The sequence below is a fragment of the Pseudorca crassidens genome, chromosome 19 (assembly GCF_039906515.1).
Source record: "Pseudorca crassidens isolate mPseCra1 chromosome 19, mPseCra1.hap1, whole genome shotgun sequence".
NCBI lineage: Eukaryota > Metazoa > Chordata > Mammalia > Artiodactyla > Delphinidae > Pseudorca > Pseudorca crassidens.
In genome coordinates this window covers 42,614,834-42,630,828 of record NC_090314.1, presented here as the reverse complement: position 1 = coordinate 42,630,828, position 15,995 = coordinate 42,614,834, and the positions used below count along the sequence as shown (strand labels likewise).

At 55.7% G+C, this 15,995-nt stretch overlaps 1 protein-coding gene across 4 annotated transcripts in view; it reads right to left on the bottom strand.

Moving 5' to 3' along the window:
- ARHGAP23 (Rho GTPase activating protein 23) overlaps positions 1–15,995 on the bottom strand; it is an 80,773-nt gene that overhangs the window by 62,969 nt on the left and 1,809 nt on the right. For 3 of the 4 annotated variants that reach the window (XM_067715580.1, XM_067715582.1, XM_067715585.1), the window contains exon 1: positions 9,359–9,464. The exons of the other annotated variant lie outside the window; for it this stretch is intronic. In XM_067715580.1, the coding sequence (XP_067571681.1) occupies positions 9,359–9,421 (63 nt within the window). In that variant the 5' untranslated portion in view covers positions 9,422–9,464. Of the gene's footprint in view, positions 1–9,358; positions 9,465–15,995 lie in introns of those variants that run through there. 4 annotated transcript variants of the gene reach the window in all.

Sequence of the window (15,995 nt, the reverse complement as noted above, 5' to 3'; positions counted from 1 at the left end):
TGTTCAACAAATCTTAGTTCAGTAGTCCACAAAGGATTTTTTTTCATTAATAAAAAAATGAGATTCTATGAAGAAACAGACATGAGACAAAATTAAAAGGCTGCAGAGCGTAGCGTTTAAACATTCCTAAACAGGATTCAGAGGAATCTGGTTTTGAATCCCAACTTGAATCCCACTTCCTAGCTGTGTATCTTTTTGGACTAGTTACTAACCTCTCTGAGCTTCTGTTTCTGCGTTTATAAAATAGAGATAATCTATTCTCCATGAGGTTGTTGTTGTGCAGATTAAAGAGCTAGTGTGTATAAAGTGCTGAGCACAGCAGTGCCTGGCACTGGAATGTTCAATAAATGTTAGTTGCAACCAATACTCCTATTATTATCATGGGGTTTTCACAAGGCCGTGCGAAGTGCTATGGAAATTTTCAGTTCATCAGTCAACAATATTCATTCAGCTTGGCCTGGTGTAGGAGCTGGAGATAGAGCAGTGAACAAGACAAAAGTCCCTACCCTGATGGGGCTTAAAGTCTAGTCCCCAGAGGAGGAAATCCCCATATATTCGAGGAATTGGTGGCTGGTGGGGGGAGGGGTGGCAGATTTACAGAGAAGGTTATTTGAACTGAGCCTTGAAGGATAAATAGAAGTTTGTGAAATGGAGAAGGCAGGGAAGGCTAAATCAGACAAGGGGAAGAGATGGCACGGAAGCTTCTGGGGAGGGGAGGAGGGCGATGCATCCCACTCCTATCCTCTCCTCTTCATCTCCAATTCCACGTTTAGCCCTCATCAGCTCTCAGCTGGTCTGCTGCCTCCACTTCCTGACACCTTTCCACGGCTCCACAGTATCTACGGGACCAAGTCAAGTTCCTTAGTATGGCATGAAGGATCCGCCATGATGACGGACGAGAGGGACAGGATCTGGCCCTCATTGGCCTTGACAATCTCATCTCTCTTTACTCTCAGTCTTGCTTTCATTGACCCCACAAGAGGCCAGGCTGTCTCGCACCTCCTTGCCTTTGCTCACGCTGGGTCCTTCTGCCTGGAATGCCCTGCTCTCCCTTCTCCACCACCCCACCGATCCCAGCAGGCATCTTTCAAGCCTTGGCAAGCCTCACCTCCTTGGTAAAGTCTTCTTCCCCTCAGAGCTGGAGCATCTCTAGAGGAGGCAGGGACTCAGCCCCTGTTTACTGCCAGAGCCATGGGGTCCTCCACACCACTCGTGAGCAAACCCAGACTCCAGGGAGGCATAGGGAGAATCCCTGTGCAAGCAGAGTCACGGAGAAGCAGAACATAATTGTGCTGCCTGCATCCACCACCTTTCCCTCATTAGGCCAACCCCTACTTGGATTTCAAGGCTCAGCTGGGGGCAGGGGGAAGGGTCCACTTTCCCAGGGTGGCAGCTGTGCTCCCAGGCTCTTCCTTGTCAGGGAATGTAGCCGTGACACAGGACAGCCTTAGTTAGGATTCAGAAAGACCCAGATTTAAATTCGGATGCCGGGTGACCTTTGGTGGAGTAATTTAGCCTCTCAGGGTCTTGGTTCTTATATCAGTAAATGTACAACCACTTCATGATGGTCCTTGAAAATTGATCAAAAGAAGTTTCGGTAAAGAATCTTCAGCTTAACTACTGTTAACTATTGTTTGGAAAGGAGATGAGAGAAAGGAGATTAATCATATCACCAACTGTTTTTTAACCGATCCCTATAGCAATTCTCCCCAGTGACACTGTTTCCATCTGTAAACTCCTGTTACCACTTTTGTGACCTCATTCACACTCAAATGATGTGAAGACAGGGTCTGTCTAACTGGGTCTGTCTCCCCAGTTAGATCAGGCCAATTTTTATGATAATATTTTGGGGGGTGGCAAGGGGTGTTCTGGACCAGCAGATACTGTAGATGCACATCTCAGAACCCCTGAAAAAATCTTAGTGGAGCTTTTGGGTGGTGAGAAAAGGAACCCCTTGAGAGCCGGGCTGTGTCATATCCACCCAGGTCCCAAGACCCACAGAGAGAGCCTGGAACCCAGAAGGCACAGAGGAAATGGTCACCAAATGAACAAAGTATGGTTGGCATGAAAATCTAGCCACTGCCTGATTTTCCCAGGCACTGAGCCTCCAGTTTCTGGAGTCATGGGCCTTCTCCTGCCCCAGGCTATAATTAGGGAGAGGACACTCTCACACAAGCCAGGCCTGGGAATGTCCTCAGAGCCCTGGGCCACACCCAGTCTCGGATAATGCTTTCCCTAGCACTGTGGGGACCATAGCACCTGGGAGCCACTGGAGGAGGAAAAGGTCCCAGTTCAAAAGGAAGAGGGCCCTGTTTCTCATCCCACCAGCAGTCCTGGCCTTGTTGTGTGACCCCCATTTCCTGGCTCCCACTCTCCCCTCTTGCAGACATCCCAACCCCTCCTGGGCTCTGGGTCCAACCTCAGCTGCCCCCTTATCCCCTCACCCACACCAGGTGCTGCAAGGCAGAGATGGGGCACGATGCCAAATGAGGGCTCAGCTCTTCGGATGCCAGCGCAAGATACAGGAAAGTACCAGAACTGCCTGCAGCCCCCAGTCACGGCCTGGGTGCTCAGCTCCCTCCTCCCTCTCTTGGGGAGGAACCAGGGGCCGTACCCTCGGAAGAGGAAAGGGAGATTTGGAAGAATCTTCCCAAGTACAGAGAGTGCCGTGGTGCCAGGGGAAGGTGGGGATGCGGGGCATGAACCAGAAAACAGCCTCAGGGTGGGGTAGGGGTCTCACCTGGGCTGCCAAAGGCTTCACGGTCCGCTGCTCAGCCCAAAAAAACTGCCAACAGAAATTCGCCCCTTCCTTTCCCCCGGTTCATGGAATCACAGCAGGTCAGGGCTGGAGAGACCATGGGCACTTCTCCACTACCCTCGGATTAGAACTCAGCAGCCTGAACCCACTTCTCACCTGGCGTCCAACCTCCCTCTTCCTCCCACTTTTGCCTGTCCCTTCCCCTCTGCTTCTAGTCCCTTGGCCTTGGCCTTTCTCTAGGCCTCAGTTTCCCTTTGAGCCAAGTGGGGAGGCAGGGGAGGGGATGGTCTCCAATATCTGTCCAGCTAAAACTTACAAAGATGTTCCCTTTCTCGGGGGCATCTCTCCCCACTCTCTCGCTCTCTTTTGGAGAATGGTGGAAACTCTGTGGTGGAGGGCAGGGGTCTGCACTGCAGCCTCCCCTTCCTGCCTCTCCGGGCTCTCAGGCTAGCCCAGATCTCCACCCCTCCCTCCTACCGAGGCCTCTAAGTCCTGCGTCTACACCCAATTCTCTCCAAGGAGCTCTCACGCTCTTTGAGGAAATTAAAAAGGAAAAAAGTTGTGGATTTAGGAGCCCAGAGTCAGAGATAAGTCAAGCCAGGGACTGTTGGAAACCAGGCCAGAATGAACTCTGTCCTTCCCTAATTAACCCTCACTTGGGGGCCAAGACCCTGGAGTGGTTATCCTCCCACATGGCTCCCACATGTCCCCCTGTCCCGACCACATTCCTCCGGCCCACACACCTCCCCCCAGCCCTCCCACCAAAGGGGCCAGTCCTGGGTCTGTTTCCATCCTTGGCTTGTGGGTCTCAGTCATCCCCATGCTCCGCCCCAAGTTCTCTCCTCCCAGGGATTCAGGCTGAGCTTTGAAAGGGTCACTTCAAAAAGGACCTGCCTGCCGAGGGCCCAGCCAGACCCAGGGCTGGCTGCTCGGCCAGATTCCCGGTGGCTGGGGACAAAGGCCCCACTGTTCCCCCGACCCCCAGACGCCCCCAAATGCACTGGGCATAAGAAGTCTTTCTTTCCGCAGTTCTGTTCCTTACAGGCCCCAGCTCTTTGCCACAGGGAGTAGCCCTGGCCCCTCGTCCAGGAGAGTCTGGGGGGCGGGGGTCAGGGAGCTACCAGTTCCCCACCCCCACCATACACCCAACCCCTTTGGGCAGCCAGGATGTGGAGGCAGCCTTGGGCTGACTTCAGAGCCAGTGGTCCAGGCATCGCACCGCCCCTCAGCCACCAAGCCCTTCCTGGCCTGCAGTGGCCTCCCCGCTTCTCCCACCCGTCAGAACCATGCCCATCCTTCCAGGCCTCCTCCAGGCAGCCTCTCAGGACTCCCTCTCCTCAGAGGAGCCTCATAGCCCAAACCACAGCAGCCAGCCTCTCACTCCGCTCCCCAGTTCCCAACAGCGGGAACCAGGTCTCACCTGCTCCTCTAATTTCCTACCACACGGTGCTGATCCCAAAGCAGGGTCCTTAAGGTTTTCTATGTCAACCCCTCACCCAATGCCTGAATTCTCTCTAGTCTAGTCTGTGCTTGCTCACCTCCACTGACAGGGGCCTCATTACCTACAGGGACAGCTCTTCAGATTACTCCGACCATAAAGGGTTCTCTTTATTGAGCCCAAATTGTGTTGTTTTCATTGCCATCCAGTTGCTGCTAATAGTTGAGATTACCAAATGTCAGCCAGTTTACCTGTATTACCTCATTTAATCCTCTCAGCAATTTTGAGGGATTATTTCAGGGATAAGAAAATGGAGGCTAAAAACAACTAAGTAACTTGGCCAAGGTCACATAGTTGAATAAGGGGTAAAGCTGAAATTTGAACCCCCTCAGGCTGAAGGCAGGGCCTAGACACCCAATGTGCCTCCCAATGCACCAGGAGCCGTGCCAGGCCTGGGCCTCTCATCTCCCGAGGTTGCTTGCTGATATGAGAAGGCAGACCACACCCACCACACTTCTTTTTTCCTAGTTAGCTCCCACGAGCCTTTGTCAGCAGATGAAGTGTGGCCTGGGGATAGTGACAGACCCAGCCAGTGGGGAGCAGGGGGAGGCAGAGGGGAAGAGGTCACCCGCCTAGGGGTACGCGGGTTTGAGAAGGCTGGAGGAGGTGACCTTGGGACTCAAGTTTAGGACTGGAGGTGAGAGATGGAGAATTGATAACTATGACAGGCCCTGTCCCAAACCTGACACTCCGTCCACCCTCCAACTTGAAAGGCACAGGATCTTCCACAAAGGTGATGCATTGGGCTGAACATCTCAGGGCCAGAGAGATGAAAAAGGAACAGACATTGTTAATCCAACCTGTCGTCTTTTCCCACCTGCCCATTGCTCAGCGCCATCCCCTTGGAACTCTGCAGGAGAAAGGGAGGGAGTGGGAGCAAGAGAGAAGTCAGAAAGCTGAGGGGCCCACGCGGCTTGCAGGATCCTAATTCCCCGATCAGGGATGGAACCCGTGCCCGCTGCTGTGAGGGCACAGAGTCCTAACCACTGGACCGCCAGGGAATTCCCCTGGGTGAGCTTTCCTTTCCTCTCTAGGTTTGGCTCAGGCACTCCTGGCACAGATAACAAAATGATGCTCCTCTAGGCTACTTTCCCAAGACTCCAACCCAGCTACTTCGAAAGGATTACAGGATTCTGTGATTCTTCCATATACTGTCAGTGAGTCAGTGAGTCAGTCAGTCAACAAACATTCTCAGAGTACTGGCTGCATACCAGGCTCTGTGGATACCAAGATAAACATGACACCTCTGGGGCTGCTTGGAATAAGCACGGCCAACTCCCTAGCTCTGCCACTTACTAGCTGTGTGACCTCAGGAAGCCACATGATTCTTTGTGCCAGTTTCTTCATCTGTCAAATGGATAGGAATAATGTACCCCGTGGTCAGCACCGTGGAAGTAGTTGCTATGATTATTTTCCCCGTCCGGCAGGGGAGGCTGATGTGTAGACCACGCATCACAATGCTGGGGCAGAGCTGGGCACGGGGCACCCACGAGGCCAGGGGAGGGGCTGCTCCCGGCCTGCACTTCACAAACATTTATGGAGGGCCACTCTGTGCCAGGCACTGTGCTGGCCACTGGGGACACAGAGATGAATGGGACACATTGTCCACTTGTCCCTGCTCCTCCCTGCCCTCCTTTTCCCTTCCTGGGGCCTAATCTCAGAACGCTGCACTGGAGGGGGGCACCCGGGACAGAACTGTGTGGGGAAAGGCATGGCCTGGGAGCCCGGGAGGCAGAACCCCTGGGTTCATGTCCACCACTCCCGGCCTATCTGACCTTGGCCACCCTCTGGCCTCAGATTCCCCACTGTTGGACAAGATGACCCCTCTGGTCCTGACCCACTCTGACAGATGATGAATACACTCCACCCCCATAGAGCTTTAAACTCGCCCCAGAGTCCAGTCCCAAGGCCATCCCAGCCTGTCGTCCCACTGAGGCAGTGAAGAGGAGATGCCTGCCTGGTACTGACAGGCACTGCCCTGCTGACGAGCTGGTGCAATTTCACATGAAAGAGGGAGGCCTGGATCTAAAGGCGGGTTGTTTGAAGGGGATGGAGGGTACTAGGGGAAAGGCAGAGCCAGCTCCCACAGGCCCTATTCATGGCTCTCTCTGGGGAGGGAGAGAGAGCAGGATAATTAAAACCAGGCTTTGTCCAAATCCCTGACCAAGCCAATATCTCACCTTTGAACCCCTGCAGCCAATAGAGCAGGGCTGATGCCCCTTTGGAAGGAAAACACCAATGAACCAAGCCACAGCCCAAGTGCGGTGGGCTAGCATAGGGCGGGGTGGGGGGGTTGCTGGAGTAAATGAGCTGATTCCCCACCCACCAACCATGGATGGACACCTGAGGCTTTGCCACCCTGAGACCTCTTGTCGCCATCCGTGTCCCAGCTGAAAGCAACCAAGCTCCAATCCAGCAAGAGGTTGACCTTGATCTTGGCCTGTATCCAAGACGGACCCAGATTCAGGGTGAGAGTGACAGCAGACAAGGCAGGTCATGAAAAGCAGGGTAGTGGAGTGAGACCATGAACTTGAGCCAGACTGCTGGGTTCCCACCTTGGCTCTGCCACTAGTTAGCGATGTGATTTTGGCCAAGCTATTGGCTCTCTGTGCCTCAGTGTCCTCAACTGAAAAATGAGGATAATAACGGCACCCACGTCATGGTGGTTTTGTGAGGATTAAATGAGGTAACTTATATAAATCCTGGCCTAGAGTAATTGCTATCTATGTCTTAGCTATCAGCCCTACTATTAGAGCAATTCTCCATCCTTAAAACACATTTTTTTCAGGCACTAATATATATGCTCATTTGAGTATATTTGCATCTCCCATGAATCTCTCCAGATTTCTACACTGGAATCCAACATTACAGGAATCTACCTATCTAACCCACTATACTGGAGGAAACTTCCCTGCCTGATGCTCCAGGCTCACCTGGGATGCTGCAGCTTGTAAGCCTCTCCCTAGAAGTTCTCCCAAATGGCTAATTGCAGTCCCTCATTCGGTAACTTATTCCATTCACCTTTGTAGACTCTCTTTTAATCGGATACATCATGAAGTCCTTCTTAAGTATCCCTGCGGTAAAGGATGAAGCAAGAAATGCCTCTGCCCACTACTGCACAGCCCTGTTCACCACCCTCCCTCATCCCCCACTCCATGCCCAAAATGCTGCACCCCTGGGGGCCAGACTGGCCTCCTGCTCCCCTTGCCCCTGAGCTCAGGGTTGGCCTGATGCGGGGGCACAGAGGTCCCCATCCAGGCTGCCCAAACACAAGGCCTATTCCCAGCGTCCAGTCCCTCTCTGTTTGAGCTGAGATCCTCAAAAGCCTGCCCCATTCCCCATGGTGTCCCAAAGGCACCTTCCTAATAATGTTCCCCTCCCTAGCGCTTCATCTTGTGCTGTGACCCATCAGAAGACCCAGTTTCTAGACCTGACACTGTCGCTGTGTCGTCTCAGACCCTAATACTTACCACCCTGCCTGCTCCCAGGGCTTTTGAGGCCCTCAAATCCAGCACTGAAGGATTTACTGCCCTCATCATTCCCAAGGGGAGGGAGGGGCTTCAGATGCAGGAACTTGGAGCTCCCAGAAACCTACGGTGGACCCAACCACCTTGTGAGCAAGTGGAAGAAGAGGCTGGGGCTGAGGGCCTTTGGGCTGTGTTTGGAAGCGAAATGACTGGTTATGTAATTGAGATTGAAGTCGCAGGCCAGTGAGCACATCTTAGTGAGAGCAGCCGCTCTGGGGAATGGGGCTGTTGCCCTGGCAAGAGGGGGAGAACCCCAGGGGATCAAACACCTTCCCTGCCCTCCCACAGCTGGGCCACAGGGTGGGGCTGGGGGTGGAGATAGTAGGGGGGGTGGAGATGAAGTAGGTGTTGGTGTGTGTGTGTTGGGGGGTGGGGGGTGGGAATCCAAGGAACTCGACGATAATGACATTCACTTCCATCCCCAGTCCACTCTGAAATTCAAGTTTCTAATTAGGAAACACTTTGGCTGAAAGGTGGAGGGGGAGTCAGGGGATAGAGATGCAGACCAAGGGAGAACTGTGCCTACATCCAGCTCCTGAGATACACACCAGTCTCAGAGTTTGCAAAGCACCAGACCCCAGCTCCAACACTGAGGGGATGGTTGGGGAGGAATGGCCCTAAATCCTCCAGCCCCGTCAAAAGAGGAAGAGACCTTCTCAGCCCAGGTCTTGATCCCAACCTGGACCCCCAGGAAACTTCTTTTTCAAGCTCAGAAAATGACTGGCCTGACAGTGTTCAACCCTTCGACTTGGAAAGGGATGGAGTGCATGTTGGGGCGCTCCAGTGGGACAGGGCAGTCAGGCTCAGAGGCAGGGTGCTGGCCCCAGTGGGGCCCGGAGGCCCCTGCTGGCCCTCCCCAGCCTCAGCAGCCGGCAGATGAAAGAACCCAAGCAAAGCAGCCCAGCGCTGAGTAATGCCCCTGGCACCCCGTGCCCAGACCCACCCACAGCCAACCCGAGAGGGCAGAAGCGAGGGCAGCCGCGCCTGCAAGACCAGGGGTCCCCGGCCTGTTTCTCTTCCCCGGGGTGGGGGGCGGTGGACCCGCGCCGGACAGCTCGTCGGGCGGTCCGGCCCGGCAGCGGGGGGAGTGTGGCGCAGGGAGGGGGTGTCCGGCCACAGTGGCCAAGGACATCCCGCTCCGGGAACCCCTCCCCCACTCCCTCTCCCTCCAGCTGTGCCGGGGCCTCGCCAACGGAAAACGAAAACTCGGGCAGAGGAAACGGCGGCAGGCGCCCCGCCTGGAAAACCCGGACAAAAGGCGCGGGCCTCCCGCCCCCGCTGCCCGGCCGCCGGGGGCCTGGCACCGCCGCCCGGGTCGGTGCCCCCGGCCCTGGCAGCCCCGTGCTAGCCCCGGCCCCCTGCCTGCCTTCTTCCTTTCCGCCCCCTGCCCAGGGCAGCTCGCGCTCCGGCCCCCTCCCCGGCCACCAGCCGATGTTCCCTGCAGCCATGCCCGTGGTGCCCGCGCCGTGCGCCCCAGGCTGTGCCCGCCGAGCGGGGGCGCAGCGACCCCGGCCCCAGCTGCCAGCTTCCCGTTAGCGCCTGGATCAGCCCCCTCCCCTGGCTCAGCATCCTCACCTTGGGGGGCCGGGGCTCCGGGCGGGGCGGGATCCCGACCAGGCAGAAGGCGACTCCATTCATCGGGCGGCAGCTGCGGCTCTGCTGCCAGGGCACTGCTGGGGGCGCGGGCAGGGACCAGGGAGGGGCGGGGCCGGAGGGGCGGAGCCGAACGCGGAGGGGTGGGGCGTCTCTTCGCTCCTCCTCCTGCGCTCCTGACGGGGCGCACCCTCTGCCTCTTGTTAGGGTAGCAGACTGGTACAGAGGGCTGAGGCAGGGGTTGCCGCTGGCAGCGGAGCTAGGGGGCAGAACACAGCCAGCGGAAGAGAGATGGGCTTAGAGAGGGTTTGGGCCGGCCTCCAGGGGACCAGCCCATAGACGGTGATCCGGGCCGGCCGAGGAAAGAGGACAACGGCACAGAACACAGAACTAGCACCGAGGAGGGAGGGAGGGAGGAAGGAAGGGAAAGTAAAGCAGAGAGAAACACAGCCAGACAGAGGTAGTCAGAAACAGAGACGGAGAGACCCAGAAAGCATGAGAGAGGCAGGGACACGACAGAGACAGAGTAGAAAGAGGCAGAGAAAATCAAAGACAAAGATGAAGAGACCCAGGTTGGAAGAGAGGGAGAGACAGAAAAAAGGCTTAGGGAGCCTTCCATCCAGAGACTCACGGAAGCTGAGACAAGGGCAGAGATGGCTATACCCAAGGGGAAGGGGGAGGACGATGAGGGTAACGGGAACTTTCAGGGGCTTCATGCCCCTCAATCTGGGACACCCCTCCCAGGCAGCGTCTCAGCCCAGGATCCCATGCAGGCTGTAAGAGAGAGGCAGGTGCCCCAGCCCTTCAGACCCCCACCCAGCCAGCCTGTGGCTCAGGCCTCTAGACAGCCCACAGACCCACTCTGCAGTGGGTGACAGTAAGAGCAGAGACCCTCCAGACCTCCCAATCACAAGCTCCCACAGCCTCCCTTCCCAGCTTCACTCTGAGCTGGACCCAAAGAACCATCGGGGTCCTGAGTCAACTTCTCATTTCCCTGCCCCCACGCAGGGCCCCTGCAGCCCATCCCCTGATGATCCAGGAAGGGGCAGTGTCTCAGTCTGTAGTTTCTGCTGGAAAGTTCTTTCTGCTATCTACCTAACATCCTTCCTACCTCCTATTTTGTACAGGCTATGCTTACCTCTTTCCCTTGCCTTGTTGTAGTTTTTAAGGGCTCCTGCATTCCTTCACCCAGATTGTGAAGAAAGGAAGGCAGAGACCATAGATAAATAGGAATATGATTTGGGCAAGGCAGGCAATGAAAGTGGGAAGACCGACCCCGCCTGCTGAAATGGCCCACCCACTCTGGGGCAGTGAGCCTCATAAAAGCTCTTTGCTTCACCACCGCCACCATCCCGACTCCCCAAGTCCTGGACCCCTCAGGGTCAGGGAGTCAGGCCCTGCAGGGGGCAGTATGGCCCAGACACCTACCAGAACATCCTTACTCCGGTAAACCTGAGGAAGGAGATATTGACTTGTTTTTAAATCTTATGTTTTATTTAATTTACTTTAAATTCCCTGGAAATCAATGGAAAGGGACGCTTTTGTAATAATGGAAGGGCAGTTAAGGACTCCTTCCTTCCCCATCTCTCTTCATCAAGGTCATGTGCAGCCAGAATTATGCCCCACTTCTGAGAAGTTCTTCCTGCTATCTAACGGTAATCCATCCTACTGCCTGTATTTTCTTGCTTAATCTTAAACCAGGTCCCTCTGTCTGACTCTTTCTGCCCTGCGGCTCCAACAGTCCAAGGCTTGCTCCCACCCCGGCTCAGGGGTCCTTTCCTCTCAAAACAAATGTGTAAGGGGGGAGTGGTGGCATCTGAGATCCAGACTGGACTGCGTGGGGAAGGGGAGGAGGGTGGTGGCCTCTGGGGTGCCCCTGGCTCACTTTTTCCAGAGCCTGATGCCCTTAGACATTGCAGGAGGCGGTGAGAGGAAATGAGCTCACACTGGCCGGCAGGCAATTCCTCCCTCCACAATGCACTGCACTCACCTCCCCCATCCTCTCCCACTTCCCAGAAAATGCGCTCTTCCCCCACCCTGCTGCCCTTCCCACCTCTTCCTGCACCTTGACCTGCACCCCCATCCTGTCCCGGCCCTCCCCCATCCACCTTCTCCAGCACCTCTTTCATTCTTCCTTTCCGTCCTGGCTCCCCAACCCCTCTGACATCTGTGTCTCACTCCCTGCATCCCACCATCCACGCCCCCCAAACCCACTCTATTCCTGGCACACTCCTTCTCTGGGGATTAGGGCAGTGAAGCCCAACATGGGATGGAGGGTGTCCCTCACTGAGGACCCTCTTTATACTCCCCCTCTTTCTAAATTCCTCTCCCAGCCCAATCACCTTCCTTCATTCACAAATGTTTATTGGGAGTCCTGATATACCATGGGTGGGAGAGTGGAGGTTGCCCCTGGGGATAGGAGATAAGGCTTAACTCCTTCCCTTGAGGGGTCCTGAGATCCCAGAAAAGGAGCCATGGGAGGCTGGAGAAGCAGAGGAATTCTTCCAGAAGCAGGTGACCGTGATCTTTTGAGGGCGTCATGGATGGGATGGGGTGAGGTGGGCGATGGGGGGAGAAACACTCTGGGGAGAAAGACTATCATGGACCAAGGCAGGGAGGCAGGAGAGAGCAGACTCTAGCAGTGTGGCTGGAGCCAAGCGGAAGGTCCGTGGGCAGGAAGCATGGAGGGATGAGGAAGGAAATGCGGGTGGGGATGTTACAGTGGAGTGACTGTGCCTGAGGCACTTAGATTCTAGCCTGGCTTAGGGCAGGGATTTAAGCGGAGACGTGCCATGGCCACTGTGGTGAGACGTGGAAGAGAACACGGAGGGCAGCAAGGAGCCAGGGGTGGGCGGCCAGGTGGGGGGGCCCTGCACCTGGGCAGAGGGCACCAATCATCAGAGGCCCCCGGATCTTGTTGACCAAATGGGAGTTGCGGGAAGGAAATGGAAGAGTCTAGAACAACTCCAAGGTTTCTCGCTCAGAATATTAGGTAGACGAGTTGTCTGGAGTGTTCTCAGGGAGAAGGGACATGCCAGGCACTGAGCTAAGTAATCCTTTGTATACATTATTCCAAATTAGCCTTACAAAGGAGCTGTGAAACATATTATAATCCTCAGTTACGGATAAGGACACTGAGGCCCAGAGGGCTTGAGTACCTTACCCAAGACCATGCAGGATTTGAACCCACAGCCTTTGGATTCCAGAGTCCACACACTGAAACCTGCAGGCTGTGTTGCTGGTTGAGTAGTGATTGGCAGCTCGAACCCTGGGTCCGCCTCCCTGAAGAGAGGCCTGAGCTAGAGAATGGCTTTGGAAGTCATTGGTGGATCAGGAGTGTGGTTCAGATTCTCCAGGGACAGCGCAGAGCGGAGACCAGAGGTAGGATGGGACCCAAGGGCACTCACCTTTCGGGGCAGGTGAGGAAGGAAGAGGCAGCAGGGAGGACTGAGGAGAGAGAGCCAGAGGAAGCGGCACTGTGTCAGGCAGGGGACGGGTAGAGTGGAGGCCAGACTGTGCAGTGAGGAAGAGCATCAAGGGTGAAGAAATTAAAAAAAAAAAGGGGGGGCTGGTGGTGAAAAAGGGAGGGTGGTGAAATGGAATTGGGCCGCTGAGACGTTACCGGGAAGGGCCAGCCGGACAGCACAGGTGAGTCGGGGTGAGGCGTGGCTCCGTTTGGGTGGGGCACACTTGAGCAGCCTTTTTGGTGGTGGAGGAGAAGCCAAGGGAGAGAGCCTGAGGGGGTGATGAGTGGAGTAGAGGAAAACGAGCCCAGGGTCGTGCCAGAGGAAGAACCCGCCTTCCCCAGGGCCAGGTAGGGTCAGCAGGGGAGCATGGGGGAGGGCAGGGAGTCCCCAGCCCAGAGCAGTCCAGGGTCAGGATCAGGCCTGGGCCAGGAGCCAGCAAGGGGTTGTACAGTGTCATCAAGGAGCCCTGAACCAAGAGTCCAAAGACCGGGGCTCAGGTTCCCATGCTGCCCACCTAGTAGCTGAATGTCTTTGAGGAAAAGTATATTCTCTGAACCTCGGTTTCATTCTCTGTAGATGAAAACAATAGGCCTCCTCTGCCAGTCTCCAGTGGAGGGCTCACGTTTGATGATGATAAAGGAATGGGTGGAAGGCGGGTTACAGGGCTGGTGACCATAAACCTGGTAATAGCTGCCTGCCCTTCCATTGAAGGGGAAAGAGCGCCCCCTGGTGGAGAAGGGCAGGAGGGCAGGACTAGAGGGAAGGGCTGAGGAGAGACCTGACTTGTTCTTGTTCCTTTGGCTTTCAGCCCCCAGACCCTCTGCTCGTCCCCTCGAAGCAACCCATGCCCACCTAAACTTTCATTTCCAAAGCAGGTGGTAGCCCAGTTCAGTCAAGTCCAAAGACATTTATTGAGTGCTGTCTACATGCAAACTGCTCTCTGTTGGGTAGCAGGGAATGAACCAGGTGATGTGCTTGTCCTCAAAAAGCTCACATTCCAGGGAGGGCAACAAGCACAGCAAAGGATGGCTGGGATGGTGCCATGATGGTGCTACAGGCAGAGCATCGAGCAAAGCAGAAGGGAGCCTTCCATAATGAGAGGAGAAGGCAGGAGCCTTGGGAGGTAGTGTTTGACCTAGACCTTGAAGGCCCTTAACAGGCAGGTGGCAGAGAAAGGAGGCCTGAAGGCTGAGAGCTAGGGAAGGGGTGGGGCCCGGGTCTGGCAGAGCCCCAGGCATCACAGAGAGGGGACCTCAGACCTCATCAAGCTCCTTGAATGGTGTAGGGTGGGGCAACGGTCCACTCGAGATCATGCCAGTCTCTACCCTCATCCCTGCTGCCAGGTCCCTGAGGAATCCTGGATAAGAGGGATCCCACCTGAACACACCTCGAGGAGGGGGGTACAGCCCCCCTGGCCCGAGGGCTAAGAGGCATTGGCAACCGGCCAAACAGCTGGGGCCCCAGCCCAGCAACCTTTGGACAGCTGACTTGGGGTGGAGAGAGAGGCTGCAGCTTCCCTGGGCTGGCGGCAGGGCAAGCAAGCCACACCCAGCGAAACCCTGGTATCGGGACAGGGGGTGGATGAAAGATGCCCCACCCCTGCCGCTTGCAACTGGCAGCCCCTCAGGGGAATCATGTTGGGAAACGTATGTCATGGTTGGGGAAGAGGAAGAGGTTTTGGGCTGGGGTCTCAGCCCCGAGGGCTCTCCACTATGTGACACCGGGCAGTTGAAGAGCTGGTGGTGAGGACTGTGTGTATATGAGCGTGTGTGCAAGACTAAGAGACGACTTATGATGACCGTGACATCGCCTAGCAGGGGCTTGAAAACACCAGGATGGAAGGGAAAGGAATTAAAATGTGTTGAGCACCTACTGTGTGCCGAGCTCTTTACAAACATTATTTCTTTACAAACATTACTCCCCATGACAACACTGTAAGGTAGGTATTATTAGCCTCATTACATAAATGAGGAAATGGGCTCAGAGAGGTTAAGTAATTTTGCTGAGGTCTGACACTAAGCCCTTACTCTTTCTATGAAGCACGACCCCTCTGGGAGGAGCTAGGCCATGTAGTCCCTTCCAGCTCCAGGATGCTAAATTCATGATTCTTTGGGAGGGCTTTTAAATTCTGCCAGCAACTGGCCTGCAGCCCTGCTTCTGCCACAGGCCCTCAGACCCTGCCTCGCTCTACCTGGCCCCTGCAAATCCCCGCACCGAGGAGGGACGGCTCCACTCTCCTCCCTGTCTCCCTGCCCTTCTGGGAGGGTGGGGGTGGGGAGAGGAGGAGAGAGGAGGGGAACCTAGAAGCAGAGCACAGAAGGAGGGAGGGGAGGAACAGAGGGGAGGGGAGAAAGGAGGAGGGGAGGGGTGGCTCCCACCACCCCCTGGAAGCTCTGGAAATCCCCAGCAGCTGCTGCCCGCTCCTCTGTCTGGCCCTGAGCCAACCCTGGGAGGGAGTGAGGGGAGTTAAATGGAGAGAAAAGAGGGGCAGGGCACTGACCACAGGGGGGCAAGCCCTTCAGTCTTGGCACCCACCCCGCCCAGCAATTCCAGCCCCTGTGAGAGATTCCAGGCGTGCTCCCCTTTAAGGAAACCCTACATGCCAAAATCCACACATACCAAACAGACACATCAGGGCGGTCCTTGCACTATAAGAGGATTCTTTGCTTTACAAGAGGGTTGGGCACAAGGGAAACTTAAAATAGGAGCTTCCCCTGGTGTGGTGAAAGAAGCTCTGATTTCAGAAGCACACCATGCTTCCGGCATATCCAGAAAGCTGGCGACACCCGTGGGGCTGGCAGGGCTGCAGCTGCCTTAAGGCACTGGCATCAGCGCGAGCACCTCCAAGGTTGTGCTGATCATCAGCGTCCCCTTGTGGGTTGTGGGGTGTCTCAGAGTCCAGGGGACAAGCCGGCTGCTGTGCTTCGCAGCAGAGGTGTCCTAGGACACCTAGAAAGGACTGGAAAGCCAGGGCTCAGCACAGCTGGCAGGGATTTCACAGCAGCCCAGAGAGGACAGATGTCCAAGGGCGCCCAGTGTCCCTTTGATGAGGCCACGGCAAGAGCCCCACGTCAAGGACTGGAAAGCCAGGGCTCAGCACAGCTGGCAGGGATTTCACAGCAGCCCAGAGAGGACAGATGTCCAAGGGCGCC